At 36.3% G+C, this 16,783-nt stretch overlaps 1 protein-coding gene across 1 annotated transcript; it reads left to right on the forward strand.

Moving 5' to 3' along the window:
- Positions 1-2,093: 2,093 nt before the first annotated feature.
- Positions 2,094-16,772, forward strand: SLC33A1 (solute carrier family 33 member 1). Its single transcript, XM_081955774.1, has 6 exons — positions 2,094-3,344; positions 7,780-7,970; positions 9,345-9,529; positions 10,370-10,487; positions 11,131-11,346; positions 12,991-16,772. The coding sequence occupies exons 1-6, from the start codon at positions 2,573-2,575 to the stop codon at positions 13,156-13,158; spliced, it is 1,650 nt and encodes a 549-aa protein (XP_081811900.1). The 5' UTR covers positions 2,094-2,572; the 3' UTR covers positions 13,159-16,772.
- The last annotated feature ends 11 nt before the right edge of the window (positions 16,773-16,783 follow it).

The following is a 16,783-nucleotide window of genomic DNA, read 5'->3' on the forward strand; positions in this document are numbered from 1 at the left end:
TCCTAGGATAAGCAAGTTTGCTATGACTGCTTTAACAAAACGAAATTAAGCTAGCAGGTTGCAATATCACCCCAGAAACAAACATTGTACTAAGAAATCATTTCTTCATTTGTTAAGATTATAGGAGTATAAATCATCAGGAATCAAACATTACTGATCACTGAAGTTTGGTTTGCTCCAGAAAGTACACAATGCTGTAATAAATGTGTTGTCTTTAAAGCACCGTAAAGCTTTAATCTTTGTTGGGTTCGAACAGTTCCATGCATTGCAAAAAACATCAAAACAGACATTCAAGGGTTCAGAGGGTTGATTTCAGAGCTTTGCCTTTCAGTGGAGTGGCTTTGTTCAAATGACCTGTTAATCCACAATTATTTTACCCAATATTAATTCAAGAGTTTTCTGAATTCAAGCTGCAAACTGGAAACCCCCCCCCCCCCAATCAACCAGCCAGTCTGGGTGTGCAACATAATTTAGGTCATTTCTTAAACATTTTTTCTCAGGATCCCTTTCTGCTTTTAAAAATTAAGGACCCCCAAAAGAGCTTTTGTTGTATTGACTATAATTAATGATACTTTAGAAATCTAAATGGATTCATTCGCTGCCACAATAGTTTGATAGGATTTTAATATTGTATTATTTTTCAACAAAGGCTGGCCCATAATTCTAATTTGGAGGACCCCGGAGGGAAATCCCAAGGGTCCTAGACCACACTAAGAAACACTAGCTAAATAAGTTAGCCAGTCAGGCCCTCTATGTGGCATGTATGAGGACAAATTATCAACCTGGCACCTCATAGACAAAAATCTACAGAATAACAGAGTTGGAACGGACCTTGGAGGTCTTCTAGTCCAACACTGTTTAAGCAGGAAGCCCTATACAATTTCAGACAAATGTTTGTCCAATCTCTTCTTAAATACTTCTAGTGTTGGAGCACCCACAACTTTGTGCATGCACCAAGTAAAACAATTACTACCAACCTGCCTTCCATTGAGGACCTGTACACTACACGAGTCAGAGGGCCATGAAAATATTTAGACCCCTCGCATCCTGGACACAAATTGTTTCAACTCATACCCTCAAAACGATGCTATGGAGAACTGCACACCAAGACTAGACACAAGAACAGTTTTTTCCCGAATGCCATCACTCTGTTAAACAAATAATTCCCTCACCAATATCAAACTATTCACTAAGGCTGCATTACTATTACTATTAGTCTTTTCATCGTTCTTATCACCCATCTCCTCCCACTTGACTGGACTGTAACTTTGTGGCTCGTATCTTACAATTTATACTGATATTGTTTTATACTGATTGCTTATTTGTACCCTATGACTATCATTAAGTGTTGTACCTTATGATTCTTGACACATGTATCTTGTCTTTTTATGTACACTGAGAGCATATGCACCGGACAAATTCCTTGTGTATCTAATCACAGTTGGCCAATAAAGACTTCTGTTCTCTTCTATTATTCTATTCTATTATTATTCTATTCCATTCCATTCTAGTTGTTCCACTGATTAATTGAATCTGAGAGTTAGGAAAGTAGTCCTTAATTCTAGGTTGATTGTCTCCTTGATTAGTTTCCATCCGTTTCTTCCTGCTTTGCTTTCAAATGCTTCAGAAAATAAGCTGCCCCCCTCTTCTTTGAGGCAGGTAGCCAAAAAGGTATGTTAGGTATCTAGCATAGCTTTAGGCCAACCCTGTCCTTCCTGTTCCCATTGTAACATGTAACAGGATGGGCCAGTGTTTCTCAACCTCAGCAGCTTTACGACATTCAGACTTCAGCTCCCAGAATTCCCCAAGCCAACATGAAGCCCATTCATCTTTAAAAGCTGCTGAGGCTGAGGAACAACACAGGGGTAGAAGATACACAAAGTCTGCCCTAATCCCTCTTCCCTGCGTTGAGGGGCGTCTCTCCTCCCTCTTACATGCAGGGCTAGTAACTTTCACGGGAACCGGAAGCGTGATTGCGATTTCATTGAACGCGCCGCCCGCTCTAAACCGGCAAGCGCCGCTGCCATTTATTTGTTTCTCGCTTTCCTCTCCCGGACCTTTCTCTGATAGGGCAGCTCTTTCGTGACGAAATCGCCCCTCTCGGCCAATGGAGTAAGACCACGGCGGTGCGGAGCTTTTGTTGCTTTGGCGGCCCCTTCGGCGTTGGCTCGTGTTTCCAAGTAGGACCCTTTTACGGGTCGGACTCAGTCAGGCTGGGGAAAGGATTGGCCAATGAGTTGGAAATCGGTGGAAGCGAAGGAAGTTTTGTGGCAGGGACCGCGGACGAACGGAGCCCCCGTAGCCCGGGTCAACGAAAGGAGGGCCATCGCTTCCCGATGCCGAAGCGGGAGAGACGTATCTCATTTGCCCTCCTCCTCTTGTCGTGGTGAGGAAACCTGCCCGCTCGGCCGGCGGAAATAAAGAGAAGCCGCCGCAGGGAATCTGCCGGGGAGGTTGTTGACCTGGGAGCCTCTCGCCGTCCAGCGCTAGGGAAAAGGGTCTTCGGTGGGAAGGACCACCGGCCGTTCCCCTCGGCTTCTGAAGCAAAGCAGCGCTGGATTACGTGTGTGACATGTCTCCAACCATCTCCTCTAAGGATAATAGCCGGCATCGTCGGCCAGGCAACTACCAGAACGCCCTGGATGGGATGCAGAGTAAGTCTGCTCCTCTAGATTTCTACGAAGATGGCCCTGTGGACGCTGTCGGAAAAGATGACAGGGAGCCGCTGCTTCAGGAGCCACGTATCCAGCCTATGGAGCCTCCCCAAGACTATAGAGCGGAGTTTGGCAATATCTTGCTCCTTCTCTTCCTGTATGTGCTGCAAGGGATTCCTTTGGGGCTTGCGGGTAGCATCCCCCTCATCTTGCAAAGCAAGAATGTCAGCTACAAGGACCAGGCTTTCTTCAGTTTTGTTTTCTGGCCTTTCAGTTTGAAGTTGCTTTGGGCTCCCTTGGTGGACGCTGTGTACTTCAGGAACTTTGGTCGCCGAAAGTCTTGGCTTGTGCCTACTCAGTACATTATAGGTCTTTTCATGATATACTTGTCCGTGTGGGTGGATTCTCTGCTTGGGGAGGTCGATGGCCAAAGCCCAGATGTGGTGGCCTTGACTGTGACCTTCTTCCTCTTTGAATTCCTAGCAGCCACTCAGGACGTAGCTGTAGATGGCTGGGCATTGACTATGTTATCACGAGAAAATGTCGGCTACGCATCCACTTGTAATTCCGTGGGTCAGACAGCTGGCTACTTCTTGGGAAATGTCTTGTTCCTGGCTCTTGAATCACCTTCCTTCTGCAACAAGTATTTACGCTTTCAGCCACAAGCCAAAGGAATTGTTACACTTTCAGGTAAATGTTGGATACAGACTCTTATGGTTTTTAAGGTTTTTGGGTCCATTTCAAATTAGACAATTTCACATATAAATATGGTGATAGGTTCATTTCTGAGCCTATATATTGTCCAATTTATATTGCTGCCCATCTCATGACAATATGAAAGTTGTCTGCTTTGCACAAGATCTTTTTATAGGATGACTTGAAGAACAACAATGTAATAATTTTTGGTGTTTCCATATCTATCCAGCTTTGAAAATACAAAATCAGTGTGACATCTAACACATGCTTCTGTATTAGCATATTTACTAAGAATGTTAAGTTATTTTATAAAAGATCTGGCATGTGTCACTTCATGCCAGATGGCATTTCTTTATTTGAATATCTAGAGTATTCTAATTGGTTATATCATAGCTGAAATGTTTTCACTCATTTACAAAGCTACATCAAGCTAGTTAGTTTATCCTTGTCCAAACCTACCAATTATATCAGTGAAAAAGGCAAAACGTCCTATACATATGGCCTAGAAAAAGAAACCAAATAGTATATATTACATTTATCCTACAAATAAAAGTCCCCAAATTTTAGAGCTTTCTTAGACTATTCTTCAGGGAAGAAGCATAATTTTCTTAAAACCAATTGGCTCCAGTTTTTCCTGATCAATGTAACTGGTATAATGGATGACTTGGAGGTTTTTATCTAACACCTATGTCTCTTGAGTACAGGCTTTATGCTTGAATGGTTGTTATAAGACTTTCCAAGGCTTCCCTGTTGATTTCTGGACTCTTGGAGGAACGGCAGCTGCCTCAAGCCTCAAAGTCTGAGAAAGAAGACAGGTAGGATTCTACAAGAATTCCTGCCTTTGTCTTAAAGGAAAGGAAGCAATAGAAGATGGATATTGGAAACTTCTTGCTGAGAGAGAATGAAGTAGCAATCTGTCAACTGGATAGTCTTTGAAGACAAGTGTGTCTTTCTAGAGACACATTTGGAATGTGAAGGAAAGATGTTGAAGACTGATACATCCAGTTAGAAATATTTCTTTCTGTCATTCATGTGGAAACAAATGAAACAGCCAGATACAGCACTGAAAACATGTAAGGTAGTTTGAAATGTTGTGCAGGAGGATGAAGAAGTTGAGACACAGGTGATGTTTTCTTTCTCCTTTATATTGGTGGACATGATCTAAGAAGAGAAAGAGAAGACTATTGGAAGTAAACAACAGACTATCCAGATAATGCCAATGGAAATGATTTAGACACTTAAATAATAGGATACTTTTCCAAGTTGAGGAACTCCTGGCAAGAGAAAATTGAAAGTGAAGATGTTTGAAAGGTGCCTTGAAAGCATGATAATGAGGAGCAATATGTAGAATGTGTAACCATCCAATAAGCACATAAATCAGGAAGGTCAAGTTACATGTCTGTACAGAATATGGAGAACAAGAAAAGCTAGAAATGTTAATACTGGAATGTGAAAATAATGTAGTATTAATGAAATTGAACTCATGGTATTCAAAGATTTAGTGGTATAAATTATGCATAGGAAAAAGCTAGACTAGTGTATTGTGTATGAGATCATGTGAAGGAAGTGGACATGTATATTGAGAGCCAGTTAATTGAGGATGGAAAAATTGAAGATAAAGAGCCAGCTTTTCTATAGTATATGAATAACTGAATAAGTGAAATCTGATGCTGATCAATAGGGAAGAACTGACTGGAAAAGTAAAAGCAATAGAATTTCGGGACTATGTAACCATGCCATTTTCCTGTAACATTATGCTAAGAAAAAGAAAAATTGACCATAGTCATACACGTTAGAGTTCAAGATAGTCAATTTCAGCAAGATTAGAGAAGTAGCGGTTCCCATGGCCAGAAATTGTCAGGTCCAAAGAGGTACACATGGGTTGTGTACAACTTGAAAATAAGATTCTGGAAGTACAATAGAGCACTCCGTTTCAACGAGGGGGGGGGATAGGGGGCAGCTTAGGAAACTTGTGGATAACATAGGTAGCTTTTTAGTTAAGATGTATAGGAAAGGGAGGATGGGTGAATCAACAAGGAACTATATCTATGCAAAGGAAGTTAGAAAGTATAAAGTACAAAATGAGATTTAGGTTTGCAAGGAACAAAATGGCTTATTTGGGTCTGTCATAAGTGAAAGAAGAAAGGGGCGGGTCCACTGTTAGAATGAGTAGTGAGTAAGAGGTAATAATGGACCCACCCTTTCTTATAATTACTTTTTAAAAAGTAACTCAAAATAAGAAAAAAAATATGGTTAAAAGCTGGCTACCATAAATGCTTCAGTTCTCCCTGACCAGACCGATTATATCCAAGTCCTCAAATATTTATAGATGTTATCTCAGAGTCCTTTCATGGTTAGTGGGTATAATGAAGAAGGGTAAGGATTGTTCTTGTCTTTAGAAGAAAGGATCTAACGAACTGATGTGAGAGTTTAAGAGAAACCAGGGTGAAGCATTTTATTTGAGAAGAGGCAACACAGTCTCAATGGGAAAGATTTGGGAAGAAAGCATTTCAAATATATATATGCTAATATTTATAATTAGCCTACTACAGCCAAGGGTGGGGATTTTTAACAGTTTTTAAATTTCTGTATTTATCCCAGACTGGCATTAATGATACCATCCTGAAACCCATGTTCTTGCTTCTTTAGTTTTGTTTTGTTTAGTTTCCAGCTGTTTTTTTTTATAAACTCTGGAATGATGCTGATACTGGGCAAAATTGAAACAGATTGCTAAGCAGTCTGTGAGCATTTAGAAAATATTGCATTGCTTTACAGGAGTCAGCATGGGTCAATCATGAATAAATCATTGCCAAACTAACCCAGTTCTTTTGATAGAGGGATCAGTGATTTGACCATGGAAATGCAGTAAGTTAGGATTAGGTTAAAATTTTTCCAATTACCCACTTTAATTAAATGATCTGTCACAATACAATGTTTAGAGGTACACATGTTTGATAGCTGGACAAAATGTGGCAATATATAATGCTTTTATTGTTATAGAAATAATTATATAAATACAGAATTGCATAAACCTGTATGGGTACTTCTGCCAAGCCACCGTACTAGATTTGTCTATTTTCTTAACCCTATCAAATCTGTCTACTTTTGATGTATCTGCATCAATTTATATACATCCTCATTATAGTAGCTGTACTGTACAGCTGGTGTATGTATTAACAAACAAACCCATTGTAACCTCAACAGAGTGAAACTTAAATATCTTACTTTGTAAGGAAAGAAAATAATATCAAGTGTCAAAGAAAATCCAAACGACGATAGTGATGTTATACAGGTAGATCCAGTTACTCATGGGGGTTACATTTCAACATTCAAGTGCAGATAATGCAACTGCTGAAAGTGGTATGTTAGGTATAAGAGCCCCAGAAAATGATTGAAAAATCAACAGAAAATCACCATAAATGCAAGTAAAAAGCAGAAATAAGGATAATTATTTTGATCACTTCAGATTTTTTGCTCTCATATATTATTTTATTTGGGCTATAGAATGAGGCAGGGATGAACAAAAAGGAATGAATAACTAGCCTTTCTGCGTATTTTAAATACTCTATTTAAAATAATGACTATAAAATAAACTGAAGAATAAAAGAATAGTGTTCCTTCATTCTACTGGTGAAATGAGCAACACTATCTCCAAATACGGATCAAATAAGGTAGCATGGCACATTGTTCCTCTTTTTCCTCCTCAAAATTATAGGAAGTTTTATATTGCATTGTGAAGGTGATCGTAAGATACATAGTAGCTATAGCTGTATTTTCAAAGAAGGAGATAATGATGCTTCCTAGAGCTCAGAGTGTACAAGATTGGTGATCCACTCAATTTCATCTCCTGTTGATGGAATTGATTCAGTAGATGATGGGGGGGACTGCTCAAGCATTTTTACATTGGGTTCCAACTGTGGGGTATCATTATTGCAAAAGGTGTCCTAGTCTCAGTGCTGTTCATGATGCTGTCTCCTTCATAAGTTACGGACTGATGGAGAATGCTAATTTTTCAGCGGGATCCAGCATTGCCCTGAACGTGCAACAAGTGTAGAATGATCTTAGTCAAATAGATAATATTGTATGACAAGATCTAACCTGGTTTCTAACCTGATTTCTTAACCAGCACATTAAATTTACTCTCATCTAAGTGAATTATACCCTTGAATAAAGGTTTGTTAAGTGCAGGGAACTTCTGTAAGACACATGTCCATATTTGGGTGATACATTATTTTATATGGTTTAAGTCTAGTCATAATATCTATACAATTTGGTATTTATTCTGTGCTTAGAATATAGTGGCTTGCGCCTGTCTGGTTTCTTTATATATGTTCCACTATAGTTTCATAAGACTCAAAGAGTTTGCAGAAAAGGCTGGCATAAAAGGTCATTAATGAAACATTTGGATTATGTATGAATATCTTTTCAGATTTCCTCTTTTTCTGGGGTGCTGTTTTTTTAATAACTACTACATTGGTTGCGCTTTTGAAAAAGGAAAATAAGACAATAGCACCATCAAAAGAAGAGACAAAAGGAATCATGGATACATACAGGCTGCTTTTCTCAATAATCAAAATGCCAGCGGTCCTTACATTTTGTGCCCTGATCTTAACAGCAAAAGTGAGTAAATCATTTGTCCAGTAGTTTACAGTTGGGAATTTGAGCCATTTTTGCAAAAGGTTATTTATCTGTAGACTTATGTGTCAGTCCTATTAAATCATTATGAGTCAGATGACCATTAGACAACATGAACGCTATACAGGGAGTCTTTGACTTATGATGGCATTTGGAACTGGAATTAATGTCACAAAGTGATGCATTTATAGAGTGCCACGACATCACTTGGCAATGGCAATTCCTGCAGTCCTGGCTCCCGTCATTAACTAAAAGTTGTGATCATTAGGTGAGGCAATTTCCTGCTGGCTTTCCACAAGCAAAACCGGTGGGGAAGTTGACAGGACGTCGTAAGTCCTAGACTGGCAGGCAGGTAAGTGGTTTCTGGTGAGTGGGGGAAGAGGTGCAAGGAAGGCACAGTGAAGTTTAGGGAGCTTGTGTAAGAGTGCAAAGGATTGCATGAGAGATGCGACAAAGAATGGCGAGCATTCACAAAGTTTGGAAAGGATGTGGGAGGGGTGCATTGAGAGAGTTCATAAAGTGAAGTGAGGAAGAGTAAGGAGATGTGTGAGAGACACACTGAAAGTTTAGAGAGGGTGCACGAAGGTCAGGGATGATGTGTAAAGCATGGGTGAGGCGGATTTACCCTAGCAACTTGCAATTTTCCCTGACAGCTTCTCCATTAACTTTCTGCAAAAGCCAGCAGGGAAGGTTGCAAATGGTGATAACAGGATGTGGCAACCACTTGTAAGTGCAAACCGGTGTCTTAAATGCCCAGATCACAATGACACGACAGTGGTGATGCTAGGATTACCATTTGTTCAGCGTCATTCTTATTTCAGTCACTGATAGGTGATTTATAGGTCAAGTACGGTAACTTTAATGTTGTGCCAGGTTACATCTTACACCTTATAAAGGTGTAAGCTGTAATAAGATTAATTTTTTTTATAATCCCAAGTGGTACTTATTTTTTATTTTAAAAGAAACAAGTTTTGTAATTATTAGTTTGCATAGCAAGGAATACCTGCTTGCTTTTTTATGTTGCTGAATAGTTTTTAAAGTATATTTTATGAAAATCTATAGATTCTGATGGGAAAACAAAGTGATTTAAAAATCATAATGTCTGAGTACATTTCTTGTTGCATAATGGTAAACAGGATGTATAACATTTTGGGGAGGGGGGCAAATCAATAGTTTTATAAATTTCACATTAGTGACTTCAACCAGGGTACAAGTTTCATTTAAATCAACAATGGTTTGCCTCCCTATCTGGCTAGTGAAAAAGCAAGACCCAAGTTAGAAAATCAGCTATCAAAACAAATTTGAAAAAAGCTTAAAATTAATAATCTTGGAGAAAATTAACAAGGTTTTATGTTGCAGGTTGGTTTCTCAGCAGCGGACGCTGTAACAGGTCTCAAACTGGTAGAAGAAGGCGTGCCTAAAGAACATTTAGCTCTGCTTGCTGTTCCAATGGTACCATTGCAAATCATACTGCCCCTAATCATCAGCAAATACACAGCAGGGCCGAAGCCCTTGAATACGTTTTATAAAGCCATGCCATTCAGGTAAAATGTTTAGATTATTACATTTGATGATAGATATCGCAATACCTCTTTTCATGGAGTTGTATTTTTATATTGATTAAAAGTTAGATATCTACCTCAAGAACAGGCAAATCTGGACTAGCAGTTCTGAGGCTTATGTTAATTCTTTAAGGATATATCATTTCCCTCCAACCTTTTACTGATCAAGAAATAATATTGTGTTCACACATAGTAGTAAATCTCAACTGTACGTTATTCTGTCTTCCCTAGGAATAAGGATCGTGCGTAACTCAATTGGGTCTATGCTGGCTGGGGAATAGTAGGAGTTAAAGTCCACAAATCTTACAATTGCAAAGTGAGAAACCCTGAACTAGCCAAATAAGAATGGATCTCACCTTGGTTTTTTTATTTTGTGCAGAACGACAATCCCTACACTTCCTCTCTAAACCAAACCAGATTTAGACAATCCATCTCTTTTAATTTTATCTTGCTGTTTCCTTAACAAGCCTTAGTGTACAAATAACACTACACAAACTATAAATGAAGCTGTTAAAGCAAGATATAGAAGGACCATAGTTTCCTGTTAAAACATGTATCAGTTGTATATTGTTTGTAGAAGTGAAATTTTATTTAAGAAATGTTTTACTTGATATCAGCTAAGTGCATCTGTGTCTTTATGTTTCTCAATTCACATATGTTAAGTAGCACACCAGAAGCTGACCCTTTTGTTAGTGAATTAAAGTTACCTCCCACTCATAACTTTGATCTAAAACTTGTGAAAATCAGGGTGTCATGTGGCTTCTGTATATCATAGAAACAGTTTCGTTATTAATTAAAAATATTCTCATCTTTTTGTTATAGGCTACTGTTTGGATTAGAATTTGCTCTCTTGTTTTGGTGGACTTCCAGAGTAAAGTATGAAGGAGGATTTCCAATCTATTTCTACATAATATTATTGCTGAGTTATGCCTTACATCAGGTAAGGTTGCATACTGTACATGGGTGGAGTTATTAGTTCAGTTTAAGCATGATTGCTTAAAGATCCTGGATCTTTAATGAATGGATTATTGAAAGCAGTAGCATCTCTGTTTAGGCTCACATGGAAATCTGAAATACGCTGGGTTGCTTTAATAAATAACAGTTGTAGTCTTCTTTAATAAACACTGCAGTTGTGGAGATTCGAAACATTTTTCAGCATTACTTTTGAGATGTGTATAGCTTATACATACACATATACATGAATGCAGAAGAATATGTATGTGATTATGTACAGTATATGTGTATGTATACACGTGTACACACAGTAGCATTTCATTCTTATTGACTAATTGGATGGAGATGTGTGCATTAATTGTTGAAGAGTTGTGATTTATAGCAATTTTTGGTCATATAATTAATCATTTCATTATGCAAGGAACAATCCTGGTGGAGCTTACTGACAACCAGAATCTTGCAAGGCTCTTTTAATTCAGTGGGATAGGAATGAGATGCATGGGAATCTCTTATATGTGCTCTCAGGAGCAAAAAAAAAAAAGGTTCTTATCCCATTTCTAGAAGATTGAGCAGGATATTAATGTTTTGAATAAAAATCATGTCATGCCTTGGTGCTTATTGTCTTCCAGGTTACTGTATACAGCATGTATGTTGCTATAATGGCTTTCAATGCCAAAGTTAGTGACCCACTCATTGGAGGAACGTACATGACACTGCTTAACACAGTATCCAATCTGGGAGGAAACTGGCCAGCCACAGTAGCTCTGTGGCTTGTGGACCCGCTTACAGTGAAGCAATGTGTTGGAATTCAAGGTCACAGCTGTGGGACTTCAGCTGCTGCAGAAGTAAGTTTGGTGCAAAACAGATTCTCCATCTTAATGGTAGCATGCTGATACTAGATTTCCAGACTGATTATATCAATTTAAATTGAATTATGAGCCCCTTTAGAAACTTTTAAAATAAATTGTTAGTTTGAATTTGCATCCTGCTTACCAGTGAGATACTTCTCCTTTGTGTTACTAGATCCCATGTTTCATTGGTCCACATAGAATGCTTTTGCTCTGCTAATAATTCAATTGCAGCACAATGATTCAAACTATTTTCTTGAACAGCTTCTTCTACTTTGGGTGCAATCCATTTTTAAAAAAAATTCTTCTCCTTAACTGTGAACATGATAGCTGTATTTAAATAATCACAAGTTGACCTGATTACTTGGGATTACATTTAACCCTTGTGAACAACTATGCAATTGATACCAGGCATTGCATCAGAATGGTACTGACAAAACAAATTGGACACCTTGCATTGATCGTAATTTCCTGTTTACTCCAAACTAGAAAGTTGTGATTAAAGATTCCAGAAGAAGCTAACATATTAAGCCAAGTTGGGCTGATATCCAAACTTCTTCAGAAGCCATGAATAATATTTTTAAAGGTTAGAAAAAGTATCCTGAAAAAAGTGTCTGTGTGGTTGCTAAAAGTGAACACTTAAGTTGATAGCACATTATCAAAAACAATATAAAAGTATCATTTATAGATGACTTCAGTGTGCCTGACTGAAACATTCATTCAATTTTTATAGTTGCCCATCTCAGTCAACAACTAGGCAGCTTCTCAATCAATCAATACATTACAGTTAAAACACTGAAAACATTTACAGCAATAAAAAAACAACAATTTACGTGGAGAACAAAATAATAAAACCAAATACAGGTAATCACATGACTGCATTTCAGGCACTTAGAAACGAGCACTTATGACCAGTTGCAGCATCCTATGATCATGTGACTGCTAATTTTCGGCCGTTTTTTGCGGGAAAAAATCCACATTTGGGAGAATGGATTCACTTAACAACTGTATGACTGCTTAATAACGACATGATTCTGACTTACAACTGCATGATTTGCTTATTGACTGCTATAAAAACGGTAAAAAGATAAGAGTCCATTCATGGGGGTGCCTAGACTTATGACCAAAGTGAATTAGGACCAAAATTCAAGTCTCAATAGTGATTGAGCACTACCTGAATTAGCTAATTTTATTGAACTTTGTAATTATAGTATTGTTTTGTTTTTGCGTTTTGTACTAACTATACCATGGGGAAAGCTTATGAGGGTGACCATTTTAGGCCATCAAGACAAAACTCCTGTTTATAAAAAAAAAAAAATCCAAATTAAAACATCCCTAGCTATTCTCACTTGTTCCACCTTCAGATTCAAAGACGAATCTCCACCTTCGTAGTGTTCCTCTTTCTCAGGCCAAAGATTGTGGGTTGTCAACAAATATCCTCAGCAGCTTAGTCCATTTTTAAATATTTTACACACTTTTTAAATGTGTGTAAAATGTTTAAAGTAATGGAAGTTACGCATTCAGAAAAATGTTTAAATGTGTTACATATATCAAAAACAATTTGTTTATCTATACCTATATACTTATCATTTGTTCCGTATCGCACCCACCCTTCCTCCCTTCTCGTTTTCTGTATTACAGCTTTGCTCAAAAGAAGGTGGATCTTGTACTATTACTCTGGATGGTTATTATGTGGAATCCATAGTATGCGTAGTATTTGGATTTGCTTGGTGGCTGTTTCTTGGGCCCAGACTGAAAAGGCTGCAGGATGAGCAACCAACGTCATGGAAATGCAGAAGAATCAGTTAATGAAAATGAAATATCACAAGAGACTGGCTAAAATTGCTATAGCTTTGTCATATAACAAATATACAAAAGAATAAGTATACACATCTAAAAATGGTCAATTTATACATGCCAAATGACTTTACAAAAGCTAAAGTGAAGTTAAGTACTGTACGTATGGATCAATTATAAAGTTTGCCCTTCTTACCCAAAATTACCCTTAAAGTTGTTTTTTTTAAATTACTTTATAAAAACATTTAAAATCTGCAACTATTCTGAATTACAGTTGTTGCCTTCCTTTTATGCCCTTAAAGTTATCTTCAAAGGAAAAAAAAATGTCTTTAAAGGAACTTACAATACTTTTGATTTATAATAAACATTGGATCTACATGGTTAAAATGCTTTAGAAAGAAAAAAAAAGTTTTATATATATGTATATGTTTAATATTGCTCACCGTAATTCCAAATAGGTCAAAACAATGAGGATAACAGATTTTATCTTTTTTTTTTTGCCTTGCTCCTACAAAATTTAGTTTTATAAAAAATAATATATTTATAATAGTGATAATATGCTTTTTTTTAAAGTTCAGATTTGGTACAGTACTAGTAGTTTACAGCATAAATAGCCCTAAGCCACAGAGGCATATTAATTGGTTCTGAAGGGTTTTTTGCTTCTTTTCAAAATATTAGAATCAGATATAAAATCGATGACAACAGTTTGCACATGAAAAACCAAACTTATGGTTTATGAACATACTTTTTTTTGCATATGGGACCCAAAAAGGACTAAGCAGAATATTTAGTGCCTTCTGGAAACAAGTTATATAAGATGGCGATCAAATATCTGTACTGTTAAATTTTAGAACATAAGTGTCATTCTCATAAAATATACCCATTTCTGCTGATGTCGGGAATCTAAGTAATTGTTTCAATGAACATTAGAGGACATTTTTTAGATTCTAATGATGTACAATATAATGTATATCATATGGAAATGGGCTCTGTATAGCATTTGATGTATTGTATACATCTTTCATATGAACATTTAGTCAAAAATAAAATGGTGTCATACTTTTGATACTAGGGCGAAATATTGAAACACTCATATCAGTGATATATACTGTCTCAGTTTTACTGGTTATTTCAATGTCAGTTCTTTCTGAAATTGACATTTTTGATTCCATGTGAATCTTTATGATTTACACTTTTGTTTGAAGCTCTTTTCAGAGTATGAATAAATTTTAAACCTCTAGTATTTATGTTAGAAAATATCTTTTAAAACACACAGATGTGTGTTCCAATGAATAGGAAATACTTCTAAGAATGAGTAGGAAATACTTTCAAGAAAATAAAATAGTGTTAGTTTTCAAATACATTTTAACCTTATCAACAGGGGGAAGATAACATTTTGTGTTTGACACTTCTCTTAGAATGTGTAATAGAAATTCTGACATGCTGCTCTGTGATACTGGTAAAATATTATTTAAATAATATAGATTAGAAGAACAATCAAATTTGGTAACTTGAATGAAAACTCCATAGTGCTCACAATAAAGAGACTTCATTTTCATTACTATTTTACAACAACCTGATTTGGATTTTCTTAAGTTTGACGTATCCTTACTGCATAGATTAGCACAAATACAATAACCATAATTAATGGTTTTAATAAATATAGTGAATATGCTAGAATATGAAGGCAGAGATAGGTGGCTAGAGATGAGGCGAGAGGAAAGGAGAAATATTTAAAAGAATTCTTCCCAGGATTCCCTTCTTTCAGATAAGAGTTCTGTTAAAATATTAGTTGTTCCTAGGCCTTTTCAGCAGGAGGCACGGCTTTCTTCTAGAAAAAACTATGTAACAAGGAGTATTCACCATAAATGATGAAATAGCCTTTTTATGTTTTCCTATTCTGTATTACTGTTAATACAATGTGCCAAAATAAATAAACGTTATCCATTTAAACAAAACTCTGGCAATGTAAAATAAATTATGTAAATTGGTAAAATTCAGAATCAATAGAAAAGTTAAGTTTCTAAAAATATGAGCTTTGAAATATCACCTGAATTATGAAAGTTGACATTGAAAAAAATGTGCTCAAGGAGATTGTGGGTGATATTTCTCAAACAGCATTCTCCTTTCCACAAGCATTAAACACACTTTTGAAATGCAAAAATAAGTTTAAAATAATTATTTTAGTCTTGATAGCCCAATCTAAATCCATGTCATGTGCCCCTCAATCTAAAATAAACCCAGCTGGTGAGATACAGCATTGGTTCCCCTATCCTGTCCTGGGGCTTTTATATATGTTATACATGGTTGGTTTAGATCTTTGTACATAATCAGAATATGTCCCAGGTATGTCCCTCACAGATACAAATTAAGCAATTATTTCTAAATAGTTTTCAAAGCTATATACAAACACAAAAACACACAAATATATTCAAATTTCAAGAGAAGCTTACTATAAGCCTCTCTTCTAAGAGTCATGGGTTAAAGTTTTTTAAATGTTACTTTTAGGAACTAATTACTGATGTGATGTACAACTGTCCCTGAATCTTTCAAATATAACCTTGGTAATATTTCTATTTTTGCTGTATAAAAATATCTAAATATATTATAGGCTATCATAAGTTAAAGACATGTTTTTGTGTTTTTAATCCGAACCAATATTAAATGAGAATTAAGTACACTATATTTCCAAAAGTATTCGCTCACCCATCCTCATAATCAGGAGCAGTTGTGAGCGAATACTTTTGGCAATATAGTGTATCTGTAGGCGTTAAAGCTGTGGTGGTAAGGTTTTGTGCTAGTTAATATAATTTCTGTGGAGACTCCAAATGAAATAAGTTGGTTGAGAAATATTCTGATGGTTTTTCACCAAAAATTGATTAAACAAGCTACTGAATTGGAATAAATAACATCCAACAACCCATACGTTTAATGATTTCAGTTTTCAGAATGAGAAAACTCTGATAACGAGAGTCGAACAATCAAATATAATTACCTCATTAAAAAAGAGAACATGTGATCTTAAAATTCAAAACCAGTGATTTTTAAAATAGTAGGAGTCTTGTATCAAAGGTGAAACTTGCAAAGAATGATGTTGAATTTTGATGAGAATGTTATTTGGTAATTCAGGCTTAATTTTTTATCATTTGCAACTTAATCAGCAGTCTGCCACTGTTCTCTTTTGGTTTGCATTATTAAGATTTATAAAGCTAAGGTTTGGTTTGTTTGTATTAGTTATCCATGCCATGCTTTTATTCTGTCTTGAAATTATGATGAACTCATTCTCTTCAAAGTTTAATCAAGCACAACCTTAAAAATAGTGGGCAGTATATTATTTCCCTTGGTTTGGATAGCCTAAAATAACTTGAGGGAAAACAGAATACAATCAAATCTATTTCCATGTAATTTTACGAGTTGTAAATTCTTGTTGAAGAAAAGCATTCTCAAATATTTTAAAATTATTTTTAGTTATGAACAGTTTAACGATGGGTAGTAACTCAGAAAATATTTTGACTATAATACAGAATGGAAAAGTAAATGTATATTTTGGAAAATTGTTAATTGAGCTTTGAAGGGGTTCCTCGGTAGTGGAGCATAAAATCAGAAAATGTCACTTAAAAGCACATCTTTTTTAAAA

This window comes from Natrix helvetica, assembly GCF_964273705.1.
Source record: "Natrix helvetica genome assembly, chromosome: 5".
Classification (NCBI taxonomy): Eukaryota; Metazoa; Chordata; class Lepidosauria; order Squamata; family Natricidae; genus Natrix; species Natrix helvetica.